Source organism: Argentina silus (genome assembly GCF_951799395.1).
Source record: "Argentina silus genome assembly, chromosome: 4".
Lineage (NCBI taxonomy): Eukaryota > Metazoa > Chordata > Actinopteri > Argentiniformes > Argentinidae > Argentina > Argentina silus.
The window spans coordinates 4,978,059-4,990,244 of NC_139658.1; the positions used below are offsets into that span (position 1 = coordinate 4,978,059).

The 12,186-nt window shown below is 47.0% G+C and overlaps 1 protein-coding gene across 1 annotated transcript in view; it reads right to left on the bottom strand.

The window, feature by feature from the left end:
• Positions 1–358: 358 nt before the first annotated feature.
• The window catches only part of LOC310803870 (SLIT-ROBO Rho GTPase-activating protein 3-like), a 31,734-nt gene continuing 19,906 nt past the window's right edge, over positions 359–12,186 (bottom strand). The window contains exons 8-23 of the mRNA XM_083668819.1: positions 11,777–11,998; positions 11,497–11,598; positions 10,055–10,252; positions 9,739–9,823; positions 8,779–8,806; positions 7,851–7,953; positions 6,410–6,470; positions 5,941–6,018; positions 5,353–5,487; positions 5,134–5,239; positions 4,798–5,025; positions 4,507–4,580; positions 4,010–4,190; positions 3,069–3,218; positions 2,435–2,750; positions 359–1,837 (exon numbers count right to left, since the gene is read on the bottom strand). Of these exons, the coding sequence (XP_083524945.1) occupies positions 1,328–1,837; positions 2,435–2,750; positions 3,069–3,218; positions 4,010–4,190; positions 4,507–4,580; positions 4,798–5,025; positions 5,134–5,239; positions 5,353–5,487; positions 5,941–6,018; positions 6,410–6,470; positions 7,851–7,953; positions 8,779–8,806; positions 9,739–9,823; positions 10,055–10,252; positions 11,497–11,598; positions 11,777–11,998 (2,577 nt within the window). The 3' untranslated portion in view covers positions 359–1,327. The remainder of the gene's footprint in view (positions 1,838–2,434; positions 2,751–3,068; positions 3,219–4,009; positions 4,191–4,506; positions 4,581–4,797; positions 5,026–5,133; positions 5,240–5,352; positions 5,488–5,940; positions 6,019–6,409; positions 6,471–7,850; positions 7,954–8,778; positions 8,807–9,738; positions 9,824–10,054; positions 10,253–11,496; positions 11,599–11,776; positions 11,999–12,186) is intronic.

The window sequence follows — 12,186 nt, forward strand, 5'->3', positions numbered from 1 at the left end:
TTTGGAAGTACAGTTCATATCTTGGCCACTAAACGGTACTACAAAACCACTCACTCATGTCTATGCTCTACTGAGAAGCCTGATGGTGGATGCATGGACATGCACCTTACCACCACAAGGTGTCAGTGTAATGGATGGAAGAAAAGGACATTGCCGCAGACAGAAACCAGTTGACTGTCTGTAGAAGGTTGTCATATGTGTAGCTGTCTGTTAATACAAAGTAGTCACAAGCTGGTTGGTTGAAGTGAGACTACATTAGTCTTATTTCTTACTTTCCTTTGCTAAAATCTTAAAACTGATATCAATAGATTTATAAAAAAGACAAATCTAGGAAAGAACAAAAGAGTCAGTACAGTATCAAGAGGACCTTGTATACACTGTAAGGATTCCCCATATTTATTCTCTTGTTCTGTTAATGCCTGTGCAAGGTTAAGGGTTACAAAATCTACACACTTATGAATGACAATATATCCTGTCTCTACCATACCATGTTATTCATACAGAGTTTTTAAACTTTATGCATATTTTCAATCCAAATGTACCTATTACACTTTAAATATGTGTTTGCTGATAATCCCTTATAAGACACGGAACACCACCTTAAGCAAGCAAGCCCATCTATATACTGTACAACTCTCACAAACAATGAGCCGGAATTTAGTGTGCAAACTAGTTTCTCAAGTAAACTCCACAGATGCTCTTCATATACTCTGATTCTATCAGAGATGCAGGACCTACCGGTACAGGTTCATACAGTAACCCATACATAATGACCTAATCAGTGCAACATTCTCTCAGACTGGGTCAAGAGAAGGTGTTTGCTGTTTTTCTTGAGGTAACAAGGCTAATCTCAAGATAGAGAGAGAGGATTATATTATGTCTCACACATCTGCCAGACAGCCCAAGATCCCAGTTGCTTCATACGGCAAAAAGCTTTCATTTGAGATGGTGCGTTATTCAGAGAAACTAGTACATCAGTAAAGGAAGGAAGAATTATCCAGTGTATCCTTTTGACCAGGTCCTGTGACAGCCTACCACAAAGAGTAGAGGGGTAGAAACATTCTGTAAAATGATTATCATAGAGTCACGTTTCTGAATGATACTGTTTGAGTCTATCATGAGCTCCGATGACAATAGACAAGTCAATATGGGTAGACGTGCAGCTGTCAGAAAACCAGCAATCATCATATAGATTGGCAAAACAATGTTCTATTAGTGGTCGATATTCACTCAGATGAGGTTTCAGTGTATCACAGGGGGGGGATAAGGGTGATGATGATGATGATGATGATGGTGATCAGTCAGCACCAGTCCTTAGCTGATCAGGCTACATGTTTCCCTGTTTGTCTGAGGAGGAAGAGGAGGTGGATGGAGACGGGGAGGGGGCCTTAGGGAACCCCCTGTCTGTGGGGGTAAAGCCTGGACTGCCCAGCCCTGATGAGCTGGAGCTGCTGGTCCGGTGCTGACCCTGTCCCTGGCCATGGTGCTGGCCCGGTCCCGGGCCTTGACTATGGTGCTGGCTCTGAAGAGGGGCGGGCCGAACGGGCCTGACTGGTGGTGGCCTCAGGGGGGCGCTGGGGCGCCGTGTTGACATTGCTGGTTTGAAGGTGCTCATCATGGTCTCGGAGGAGGAGCTGCTGCTGCTGCGGCGCAGGGCGGCGTCTGGGTCACGGATCACCATGGTGTGGAGGGGGCTGCCTGGGGGCTCGGGGGCTCCTGCCGGGTGTTTCAGGGGCTCAAGGGTGTCCAGTACCACGTCAGGGGCGTGCTTGGCCACGTTCTGACGCTCCAGCTCACGCAGCTCATGTAGAGCTGTGTTCATGGTCTTCTCTATATCCTGCCACACACAGAGAGTCACACAACACTGACATTAGGAAGCATTCCTTAGGCCTACGTATTCATTAGACACCCTCTCTAAGAAACTATGCCTGAATTAAAGAAAGAGAGAAAGCTCGGCAAAAATTGCCTATTCAGACTCATTCTGCTCTGACCTGTTCAGAACTCTGAAACCCCAATTGCTCAATACAGAATCCAAATAGTGTATTATTAAAAGTAGGGGTTAGAAAATGGATGCAACACTTAACAAAGGCCTTTTCTCTCTAATTAAGCACTCAGAGGGAGTGACATTATGGAGCTAACGGCTAACAGACTGTGAGGAGTAATTAGAGCTGTCCCCCACTGCTTCTGCCTGGATCCACCAGTCCTGGCTGGGCTGCATATTACTGTGCCACAGGGAGGAGAGGGTCCTCATTAGCTCTATTAGTGCATAACTCCTAGATTGGCCACACTGTCAGAAACATTGTTAGCTACTAAGTCATGCAAAACAAAGACTATATTTGGTCACGGCTGACGATGATGAATCAATTGTGTTTACTTTTGTATTTTGATCAATTTCCAGGAAAAATAAAGAGCTGATTGTAATGATTAGGCTCACCTCAGCCAGAGCCTCAGCCTCCAGTGATTTGTGGTCTCCTAGGCTACCATGGCGAGTGGAGCCAGGTGACGGTCTTGGGGATTGGCCATCGGCGAAAGTCTTTCTGTCCGGGTGGTTGATACTGCCGGCACTACCAAACGTGGTGAGGCAGCGCTTCTCTGGACTGTCCATATGGCTCCTGCTGACAGCCATCTTGTGAGGGCTGCAAGGGCGGGGCATGACCGCTGGGGGGGTGTCCCTACCCCTGGGGGGGCTGTGGGTGTCTGCAGTACTCCTACGGCGGGGCATAGCAGCCCCATCTGATCGCACCCTCACCCTGTAGGCCCAAACACAGCCGGCCAACACAATCAGTAGCGCATTCAGTAGAAAGCTAATCAAATATAGATAACTACTCTAACTGTACTGTAACATACCCCCCTATAGCTACTGTAACCATAACATACCCCCCTATAGCTACTGTAACCATAACATACCCCCCTATAGCTACTGTAACCATAACATACCCCCCTATAGCTACTGTAACCATAACATACCCCCTATAGCTACTGTAACCATAACATACCCCGCTCATAGAGTCACTAATCGAACCCCCACACATGTACAAGTCTTTGATGACCTGTGTAGCCTGCTGTACCTTCCCAGCGCAGCTCCGAAGCGGTGCTCAGGTGTGTGTTCACAGGGTGAGTGACGGTCGTTCCTGGAGGAGGCTCTGTCCTCCTGATGAGGTCCACTGCTGGCCTCACTGTCAGCCTTCTGACTCAGACTGTCTGAGAACGCATCGTCCCTGAGGACAGACACAGGAGAGGGCCATCGGCTATTAGCCAACACGATAACTTGAATAAGAATGAATTAAATTAGTGCACATTTATAAGTAGGCCTACATTTTTCATGCAGTAAAACTGGCGACACTGGCTATTGAGCATTATTGAAAACTATTATATGAACACATTTGAATAATCCCTCGTAATCAATATGAAAATCATTATGACATGCCAATGTCAACTGCAGGTAGGAAACATTACGATGTTTAACCTCTTCGAGGCACTATTAAACAAACCATTTAACCATCCCCTGAGCTCCCTTCTGATGTGAATCAATAGGTCGAGGATTAGCTGAAGATGAGTGTGCATTCTACCTAATTAGGGTTTAATTATGCCTTTTTCCCCCGGTGACGGATGGTGACTGGCTATTGGGCGGGGATCCAGAGAATGAATGAACAGAGATAAAGACTGACTTTCATGTTGGTCCAGGAGAAGCTCTTATTCTAATTGCTAATTAGGATTTATTTGCCTTGTTGCGCTCGGCGCCCATGCCAACTGCACCATCAAACAGTTTACACCAATGCACTTTGGGCATGGTTAATCCAAGAGGGGGACAAGGACGTTGGGTAAGACCGTCCTTTCATTGACAAAGCTAGTGAGCAGAATGTGGGCCACTGTGTCAGACCGGTGCCGTGTCAGACCGGACGACTACCTCTTTCAGAATGGCAATCTTACAGACGGCCCTTTTCCAGTAAATTGGTAACATTTGAGCAGTTCTCAGACAAGCCACTGCGAGGGAGGAACTCATACTCACATATCCTGGACCACAATGTACTGATGTGGGATCAGTCCGTCCACGCCATTATGACGACCCTCCCACCAGTCTTCAGAGGCCCGCAGGTAGAGTAGCAGGGACGCCCCCTTCTTAAAGGACAGCTCCCTGGGGGTACGCCCCATGTAGTCAAACTTAGCGATGGCCTCGATCTGCTCCAGCTCTGTAACGGCAGGAGAGGGAATAAGACATACTCATCTGAATGCAGTCACTGTCGCTCTACTATCATCCAATCTGGATGGCCCCTTCTTAAAGGACAGCTCCCTGGGGGCTACACCCTGCGTCGTCAAACTCATCAGAATGCAGCCATTGTCACCCCTTACTGTTATAAAAAGCTTGAACAAAACCAGCCATGGCTAGTCTATCTCTGCACTTGAGGCATTGACAGTGTGACAGATATTTCATCTAGCATGTCTAGCCGTCTCTAGGAGGTATTGCCTGGGCTCATTCTGAACGACTTCTACGCTTTAGAGACTCACCGTCGTCACTCGTGGGTGGTCCTGTGCCGTTGTCCACCTCGTCAATGGCACCTGGCTCACTATGGGGACTTTCACTGAAAGGAAAAAGAAGGAAAAAAGGGGGAGGGAGGAGAGAGAGAGAGAGAGAGAGAGAGGGAGGGAGAGAGAGAGAGAGTGACAGAGAGAGTGACAGAGAGAGAGAGAGAGAGAGAGAGAGCGAGAGACAGATTCAGACAGTGATTATGAATGGCAGTGGAATGAATCAGGGGCCGAAACAGACCAATAAGAGAGAGAAGACAGGGAGTTACCCACCAGTACTCCTCCCCCCCAGACATGCACTTCTCATACACCGGTCCATCCAGCTCACGTAGGCTGGGGAAGATGACCTCGTTGTGGATGATAATGGTCTTGATGAGCTCATTAACGTGCGCCTGACAGCTCACAGGATCGTGGTCATCTGGTATAGGCATTAGTGTGGGCCCAAAGCAGATAGCCAGGTTGTAGGGGTCCATCATATTCTCATCACTGTACTGGGATACACTGGAAGAAACATTGTCCAAAGTTCAAATAAACAATTAAGTCAGTAAACGTGTTTTGTATATGAACCAGAGCAACAATTTGTACAGTGTGTACAACAGCAAGACTTACTGGTTGAGAAATGCAAACAGGTATCTCATGACAATGATGACGGGCCTCTGGAGAGTCACAACAATTTGCTGAAGATGATGAGCTCTCTCTGCACCTGACTCAAGCTCTAGGAGAGAGAGAGAGAGAGAGAGAGAGAGAGAGAGAAGTAAAGATATATACAGTACGACCCCTACAGAATATACAAATGAATCCTGCAGGCAACCCTAGTCCAGTACTCACTGATGGTGGACATGAGGTCTAGGAATCGTTCCTTGGGGAAGATCGGGTTCTCCAGTCCCCTGAAGTAGAGCTTGAGGACCCCAGCCACGGAGTTGATGTCATGATCACTCTGATCATCCACCAGTGGGTCTTCACCTAGGGGCAGAGCATGGCCCAGATTTACCCAACCTGCCAATCATCCAGTCACACTGGTAGCATGTACTGAAGCAACACAGACAGGCCTCATGTAAACAAAACACCTACTACACTGCTGTGTAGGAAAAGTGTGCCGTCGCTTTTTCTACAGATAGATAATCAACGTAAAACTTCTGATCAGAACAAAATATAAAGAGATACAGTATATAAACAGATATATATATTTAGAGAGATATATATAAGAGATTTTTGTAAGGTTGTCGATTGCCGTGAGAATGTGGTACTGTACATCTTAAATAGGCTTCATGTCCATTATAATGTCATACATGACAGATGGGCTCTTTATGTATCTGCACTTTAGAGGCCTGTGGGACAGGCTGTGGCATTCTGAGGCCGACCAAACACAATTTAAAAACAATCAGGCAGGAGATAGGCTGCCGTGCTGGGACCGACCTCTTTCAAATGAATTTTTAATGTCGTTCACTTCGACCTGGGATCCTGGAACTCGGAATATGCCTTCCTGCTGTAGGCCTGCAAGCAGGAAAAAAACCAAGTCAGCGTAAAAATGGAAAGATATCTGACAAAACACTTGCGCACTCTGGGAATACGCCAAAAGGTTATTTTGTCAGAGAGCTCCATGTTACGACGAAGCTCATGCGTTATAAGTCACTGGAGTATCCACTGCCCAAACAATCAAGCCAAAATAATCACTATCCTCTACATGAGTATTAATAATCATTATCCTCTACATGTCCTCTATCAGTATCATACTGAATATGTTTCTATGTTCTAAATTCCAAGATAACAGGCACATCATGATACATCATAGAGATCTACAATGGAGGTTAGGCCTAGCCTTGTCTATGGATGAATACATGCAGTACTGTATCTATTAATCCACCATTGTGTTCCTTCCTCTTACCGTACAGGTTGATGTACCGTACGCAGCTCTCCACCACCACTGGTATGGCCTGCCCTGAATCCTGCCACACAGAGAGGGTGAGAGATAAGGCAACTCTCAACTGATTAGGAGCTACTGTAAATGAATGAAGCTTGAATTAATTGCTCGACACTGCAAACTGAATATTAATGACTATGCCAGCTGAGAATATCAACTGAACAGAAATAGTGCATAGTGCCCATTTCCTGAAATAAACACTTCATGGGTGTACAAGCTTGTAGCATGAACCCAAAATACACTTAATAATCTGAACATTCATGTTAGGTCCACAGAGGGCAGAAGAGACATTCAAGTGCATATAGCGTTATCACATAGAGACAAGACAGAGGGGCAGATAGGAAGACGTTGGTTAGTACACACATTCCTCGATCCCTTCCCTCCCTTTAGGACATAATACCTGGATCCGGGTGCGGACATTCCTTCTTCCCCTGGGACAGAAAGCATTGCAGCAGGTGGACAGAGAGAGAGAGGAAGACAGGCAAGAACCACAACAGGTTAGAGAAGGAAGGGGAGACAGAGCTGAGAGAGAGAGGGGGGGGGGGTCCAGTCTGACAGGAGAGCCCAAGCCTGGGAGACCTGGGTGGGGTGAGAGAGGGGACACTGGCTGGGGGAGGCTAGGGAAGGCTGGAGGAGACTGGGACACTGGTAGAGGCTCCCCACTCCCTGAGTGGGGAGTCTTGGGAGGCTAGACTGACTGAAAAAAACTGATGGACTGAGAGCCGTATTCACTGAAAACCTGGCTCAGGTACTGTATCAACAATCCACTTGTGTGAAAAAAACCAATGCTCACTCAATACTAACAATACATGAAAAACGTATTTTGCTATAGACTTATGTCAGAGACCAACTCAGTGCAATTGATTGAATATGACCCTGAGGACATGGGGGTGTAAGGACCTTGGGAGGTATTAGGTATATGACAGATTGACACTAAGGAAAGGAGAGCTCTAACGGCCGGAGCGCCTGGCCTCCTCTGCTGTGTACACACTCTGTCTGTGTGTCCCTGTTTGATCCTGACATGCAGGGAGGACATATGGCCATGTGTGTTTATTTTCAGTGCCTGTCATGGTTGGTGTTAGTCCAACTGGCATGTGGCCAGGATTTGTTTAACGTCTGGAGGTTGTAGTTCAAGTGGTCTACATGAGGAAGAATGTCAAAAGCAAACCCCACAAACCCTCCAAACCTTGCTTCTAAAGAATTTATCTTCTCTTGAAAGACAAACACTACATTTCCCAGCTGTCAGGCTAATCCACTGTACAGCCAGGGCCATGAAGGAAGGGGAAAGTCAGTGCATGAGCTGAAGTTTGGGTAAGAGAGCAGTCACAGACAGAGAGCACCTCCAAAGCTGCTAGCAAGCCAGCGTACCAACACACATATGGAGAGACCACAGAAGGGCCAGTACCTTGATGAAAGTCTCCATATTGCCATTAAACAGCTTACGGTTAAAAGTGGAGCGAGGTCTAGGCTTCCACATTCTCTGGGGTTTAGGGGGAAGAGTAGGGGGCCTGGGGGTGGGGGTGGGGGTGGGGGGTAGATACACGTTAACTAGGATGAAACAGAAAGGACTGAAACATCTATTTCATATAGTCAATGGATGAAATCATTAAACATGCTTTTTCAGTTCAACAGTGTACAGTAGATGTGCATATCCTTCATTTTCTCCTTCCACTCACAGTAGAGACCCATAACATTATTCTAGCACACAAGGCCACTCACATAGGAAGTATGCTTAGACTATTATTACAGCTGTCACATAATGACTGGGGAATTTAAATCAGTTCAGTTCATAAAAACATACAAATATAAAAACATAATGACAGCCAATGGGTATGATGGATGATACAGTGAGTGCAGCCATAAATATGTGCTTAGAACAATACTAGTCTTACGTCCCTCTTCTACTGTGCTACTGATGATTTTTTGGAGCTCACTGATTTGTGGCAAAAAAGCAACAATCTGTGATGTGTACTGTGATGTGTACTGTGATGTGTACTGTGATGTGTACTGTGATGTGTACTGTGCAACAGGGCAGTGCTTCTGGTCACTGGGGTGACTGATTGGTCTCTCTCTTCGAGCCAATCATGCTCCACACTTTCACAAATCCAGTTCCCTCAGAAGTCCTGTTGATTAATCAACTGACGAGCTACATGAGTTGCCTCGCTCTAATTTGGAATTCAAACCCCTTGCTTGGCAGAGAGGAGAGCTCCACACTAAACTGCTATTCACTTCTCCGTGACGTCATCTCTTCATCCCTTCCAGGAACACAGGAAGGATTTTACACACCGCTGCCTACTTTCTTCTCTCTCGCGCTTTTTCAATGAACATCTTACCTTGTTGTTCCATAGGCAGCCCTTTCCCCTAAAAGAAAGAAAGAAAGAAAAGGGGAGAGAGAAAATGAGGGGTGTGTGTGTGTGAGAGAGAGAGAGAGAGAGAGAGAGAGAGAGAGAGAGAGAGAGAAGAAAACAACTGTTAGTGGCACGGTTGAGTGCAGGCAGAGCCAAACCTGGGCCTACAGAGCTGGCAGATGGGAGGAGGAGCGGGGCGCTATGAGAAAAGCGGACTCCTATTCAAACAGGCTCAATGGTGCGAGCGCCATAGACCGCCCCTGACTCACCGCCAAGCAGCGGTCATTCAGCGGTCGCCCTAGAAACTGTGTGAGAGACCTGGAGGGGGCGGACTGACTGGGCGCTCTCAGCGGAGTAAAAAACGTATCCAGGGACAACAAGGGCAGGGGGGGTTGTTGGCGGGGGGGGGGGGGACAGGGGGGGGGGACAGGGGGTGGGGGTTGTTTGTACAGTAGAAAGATTACATGATATCTTCTTCACATAGTTGATCTCACATGTTGTCCCTAGCTCACTTAGCTCAAACAAATGACTACTGTGTCACACTTTGATCAGTGACTCATACACATATCAAGGATCATGTCATGTGTAAAGCAGCTTGCAGCACAATCCCTCTATCTGTCCAAGCACAACTAATCCCCGGAAAAAGGCAGCAGCTTGGATGCTTTTTGAGAATTGCATGGGTTCCTTAGAAAACTGAGTTAATAAGCATTTTGCCTATTTCCATATTTGGCTCTCTGAACGAAATACTGCAAAAATATATGATACACACATGAAATATCATACATATTCTTCATGATGTATTACAGTTTACTGTGTTGAAGAGGAATACAACTATGCAGAAGCAGAATCATGTTTTAAGTCAACAGAGGTGAGAGGTTACTTCCTCATTGATGACATTGTGATCGATGTGATCCCAAATGATAGATCAACCATGTTAGTCCTCACCTTCTCCTAATGTCTGCTTCAGGAGGTCATGCTTGGCCTGGAGTTTGACTATGAGGTTGCTGCCATTCAGGTACTCTTTGAATTTCTGTTGATGACAATGAAACACAGAGAGAGAGAGAGAGAGAGAAGAGAGAGAGAGAGAGAGAGAGAGAGAGAGAGAGAGAGAGAGAGAGAGAGAGAGAGAGAGAGAGAGTGCTGAGCCATAGTGCCTAACACTTAACCCAAGCAGCCTCAGTATTCCGTACATCCATAAAACCAGATGGAATATTTCAAATGCAACTACCAGGTCCTGTTCCCAGTATGTCACAGCACTCACTGTGAAGTAGAAGCCCTCGGTCTCCTGCTGGTTGGCCCGTCTCTTAGCCACGCTGACCTTGCTCATGTACGAGTCAGAGGAGGCCGACTTGACAGACTCTGTTGATTGGCTGTGCTGGAAGGCGTCAGATACGTCAAAGTCCTCCACTGTCAGCATGTCCTGCAATGTCTGCATCGTGGCGTCCAGAGTTTTCCTCACCTAAGACCCAGAGCAGGGTGAGAAAACATTTGTGTCACTTACCTGGCCATTTACCTTTCCCAAATGACACATTTCCCACATTACAATCTTTCATAACTGCACAATTAGACGGTGAGGGTACAATACCCTGTAAAAGGCAACCATGATACTTTGTATGACAGTACGCACAAACGGGACACCAACTGATTCTTTACTTATTGTCGAAGTGAAAATGTCACACCTACATACATACAGACACTTTGTGGGCCACAGAGTTAGTGTTACATACAACTGGAAAGTGCAGCCCAGTGGGGGGTTATTTCCTAGGTGATGGTGTGTAGGCGTGATAATGTGGTGGAGATGAACTGCGTTCCGTGTGAGATGGAGAGGAAGTGAGTGAGCACCTCTGTATTACTAACAGACATAACATGACAGGCACACATGAATGTGACCTTTATGTGTGAGTCACTCCAGCCCCTCCAGCTCCAGGCCGGTGAGCCTGGGTGCAGTGATGGGGTCCTGCCTTGGCAGAAGATGGGATGAGAGATGAGAGGGGGTCAAACCTCTGCAGACTAAAACATGAACATGAATGATGGCCAATAGTCCTGAAGGCTATCTGCATGTGTGTGTGTGTGTGTGTGTGTGTGTGTGTGTGTGTGTGTGTGTTGTGTGTTGTGTGTGTGTGTGTGTGTGTGTGTGTGTGTCTGTGTGTCTGTGTGTTTGTGACAGGGAATGTGTGTGTGTGTGAGTGTGTGTGTGTGTGTGTGTGTGTGTGTGTGTGTGTGTGTGTGTGTGTGTGTGTGTGTGTGTGTGTGTGTGTGTGTGTGTGTGTGTGAATAATTGAGATGGAAATGGAGAGTCCAGGCTCCTTTAAGCATGCTTGTGGGAGATGGTGTGGGTCATGTGTTCCCAGCCAGTAATGACATAGACAGCCCTGAGTGAACATGAGCTTGTCATCATTAGAGCGTCCAAGGCCAGGCCCATGTGACATCGCCTGTTTGTGTATGCTTGTGACTGTTGCAGTTCATTCATGATGTGACTGAACAGGAGTCACATTGGTTGCCTAATGGCTTTCTGTCGAGATAGATTTCTGAGAAGACAGGGAGGGGAACTCTGACAACCAACCATTCTGTATTTTCACATTCTGTGTTTTTTCTCCTAAAAGGGTAGAGGGATATAGACATGATACATCTAAAAGCAAGTCATTACAGGTTCACACAGGTCTTGCCCCAGCTTTGCCCAAGATAGTGGGCACCATATCTCACCTCTTCATTTTCAATCTTGAGGGTGGCCAAACGGGACTGCAGCTGGTGATGGCGCATCAGGAGCTCTGTCTGGACGGGCTGCTGGGCACTAACCTGGCACACCTAGCATACAGAGGTAGAGAGAGATACAGACAGACACCGACAGATTGAAACATAGGCAGGAAGAGAGGCATAGACATCTCTCTCTCTCTCTCTCTCCCCCTCCTTCCCTCCATCCCTAATGCATGCACACACACACACACACACACACACACACACACACCCACCCACCCACTCTCACCTCGTCCCCCATGTGTGGCTGGTACTCAAAGCGTGCAGGTGGGCAGAAGATTTGGCTGTACATGTCCATGACCCTGTGCTTGTCTCCTCGGACGTCCATGGCATCCACGGTGCCCTCTAGCAGGTCCAGGCCCTCGTGGCGAGATGTTTCCAGGCTGTACTCTGCAGACAGGTACGTCCTGAGGGTCCGCGCCAGGCTAGCATGGTAGCCCATGTCACAGCACTAGGAGTAACAGGGGCAACACAAGGTCATTCATACCAACCTTATGCTAACTCCAAGTAACAGGAGGACAGATACTGCACATTGTACTGTATTAAATCAAATCAAATTCAATTTTATTTGTCACGTACATCGCATACAGCCGTAACTGACATAATGAAATGCTTTGGGATCTTGCTTCTCGTTCAACA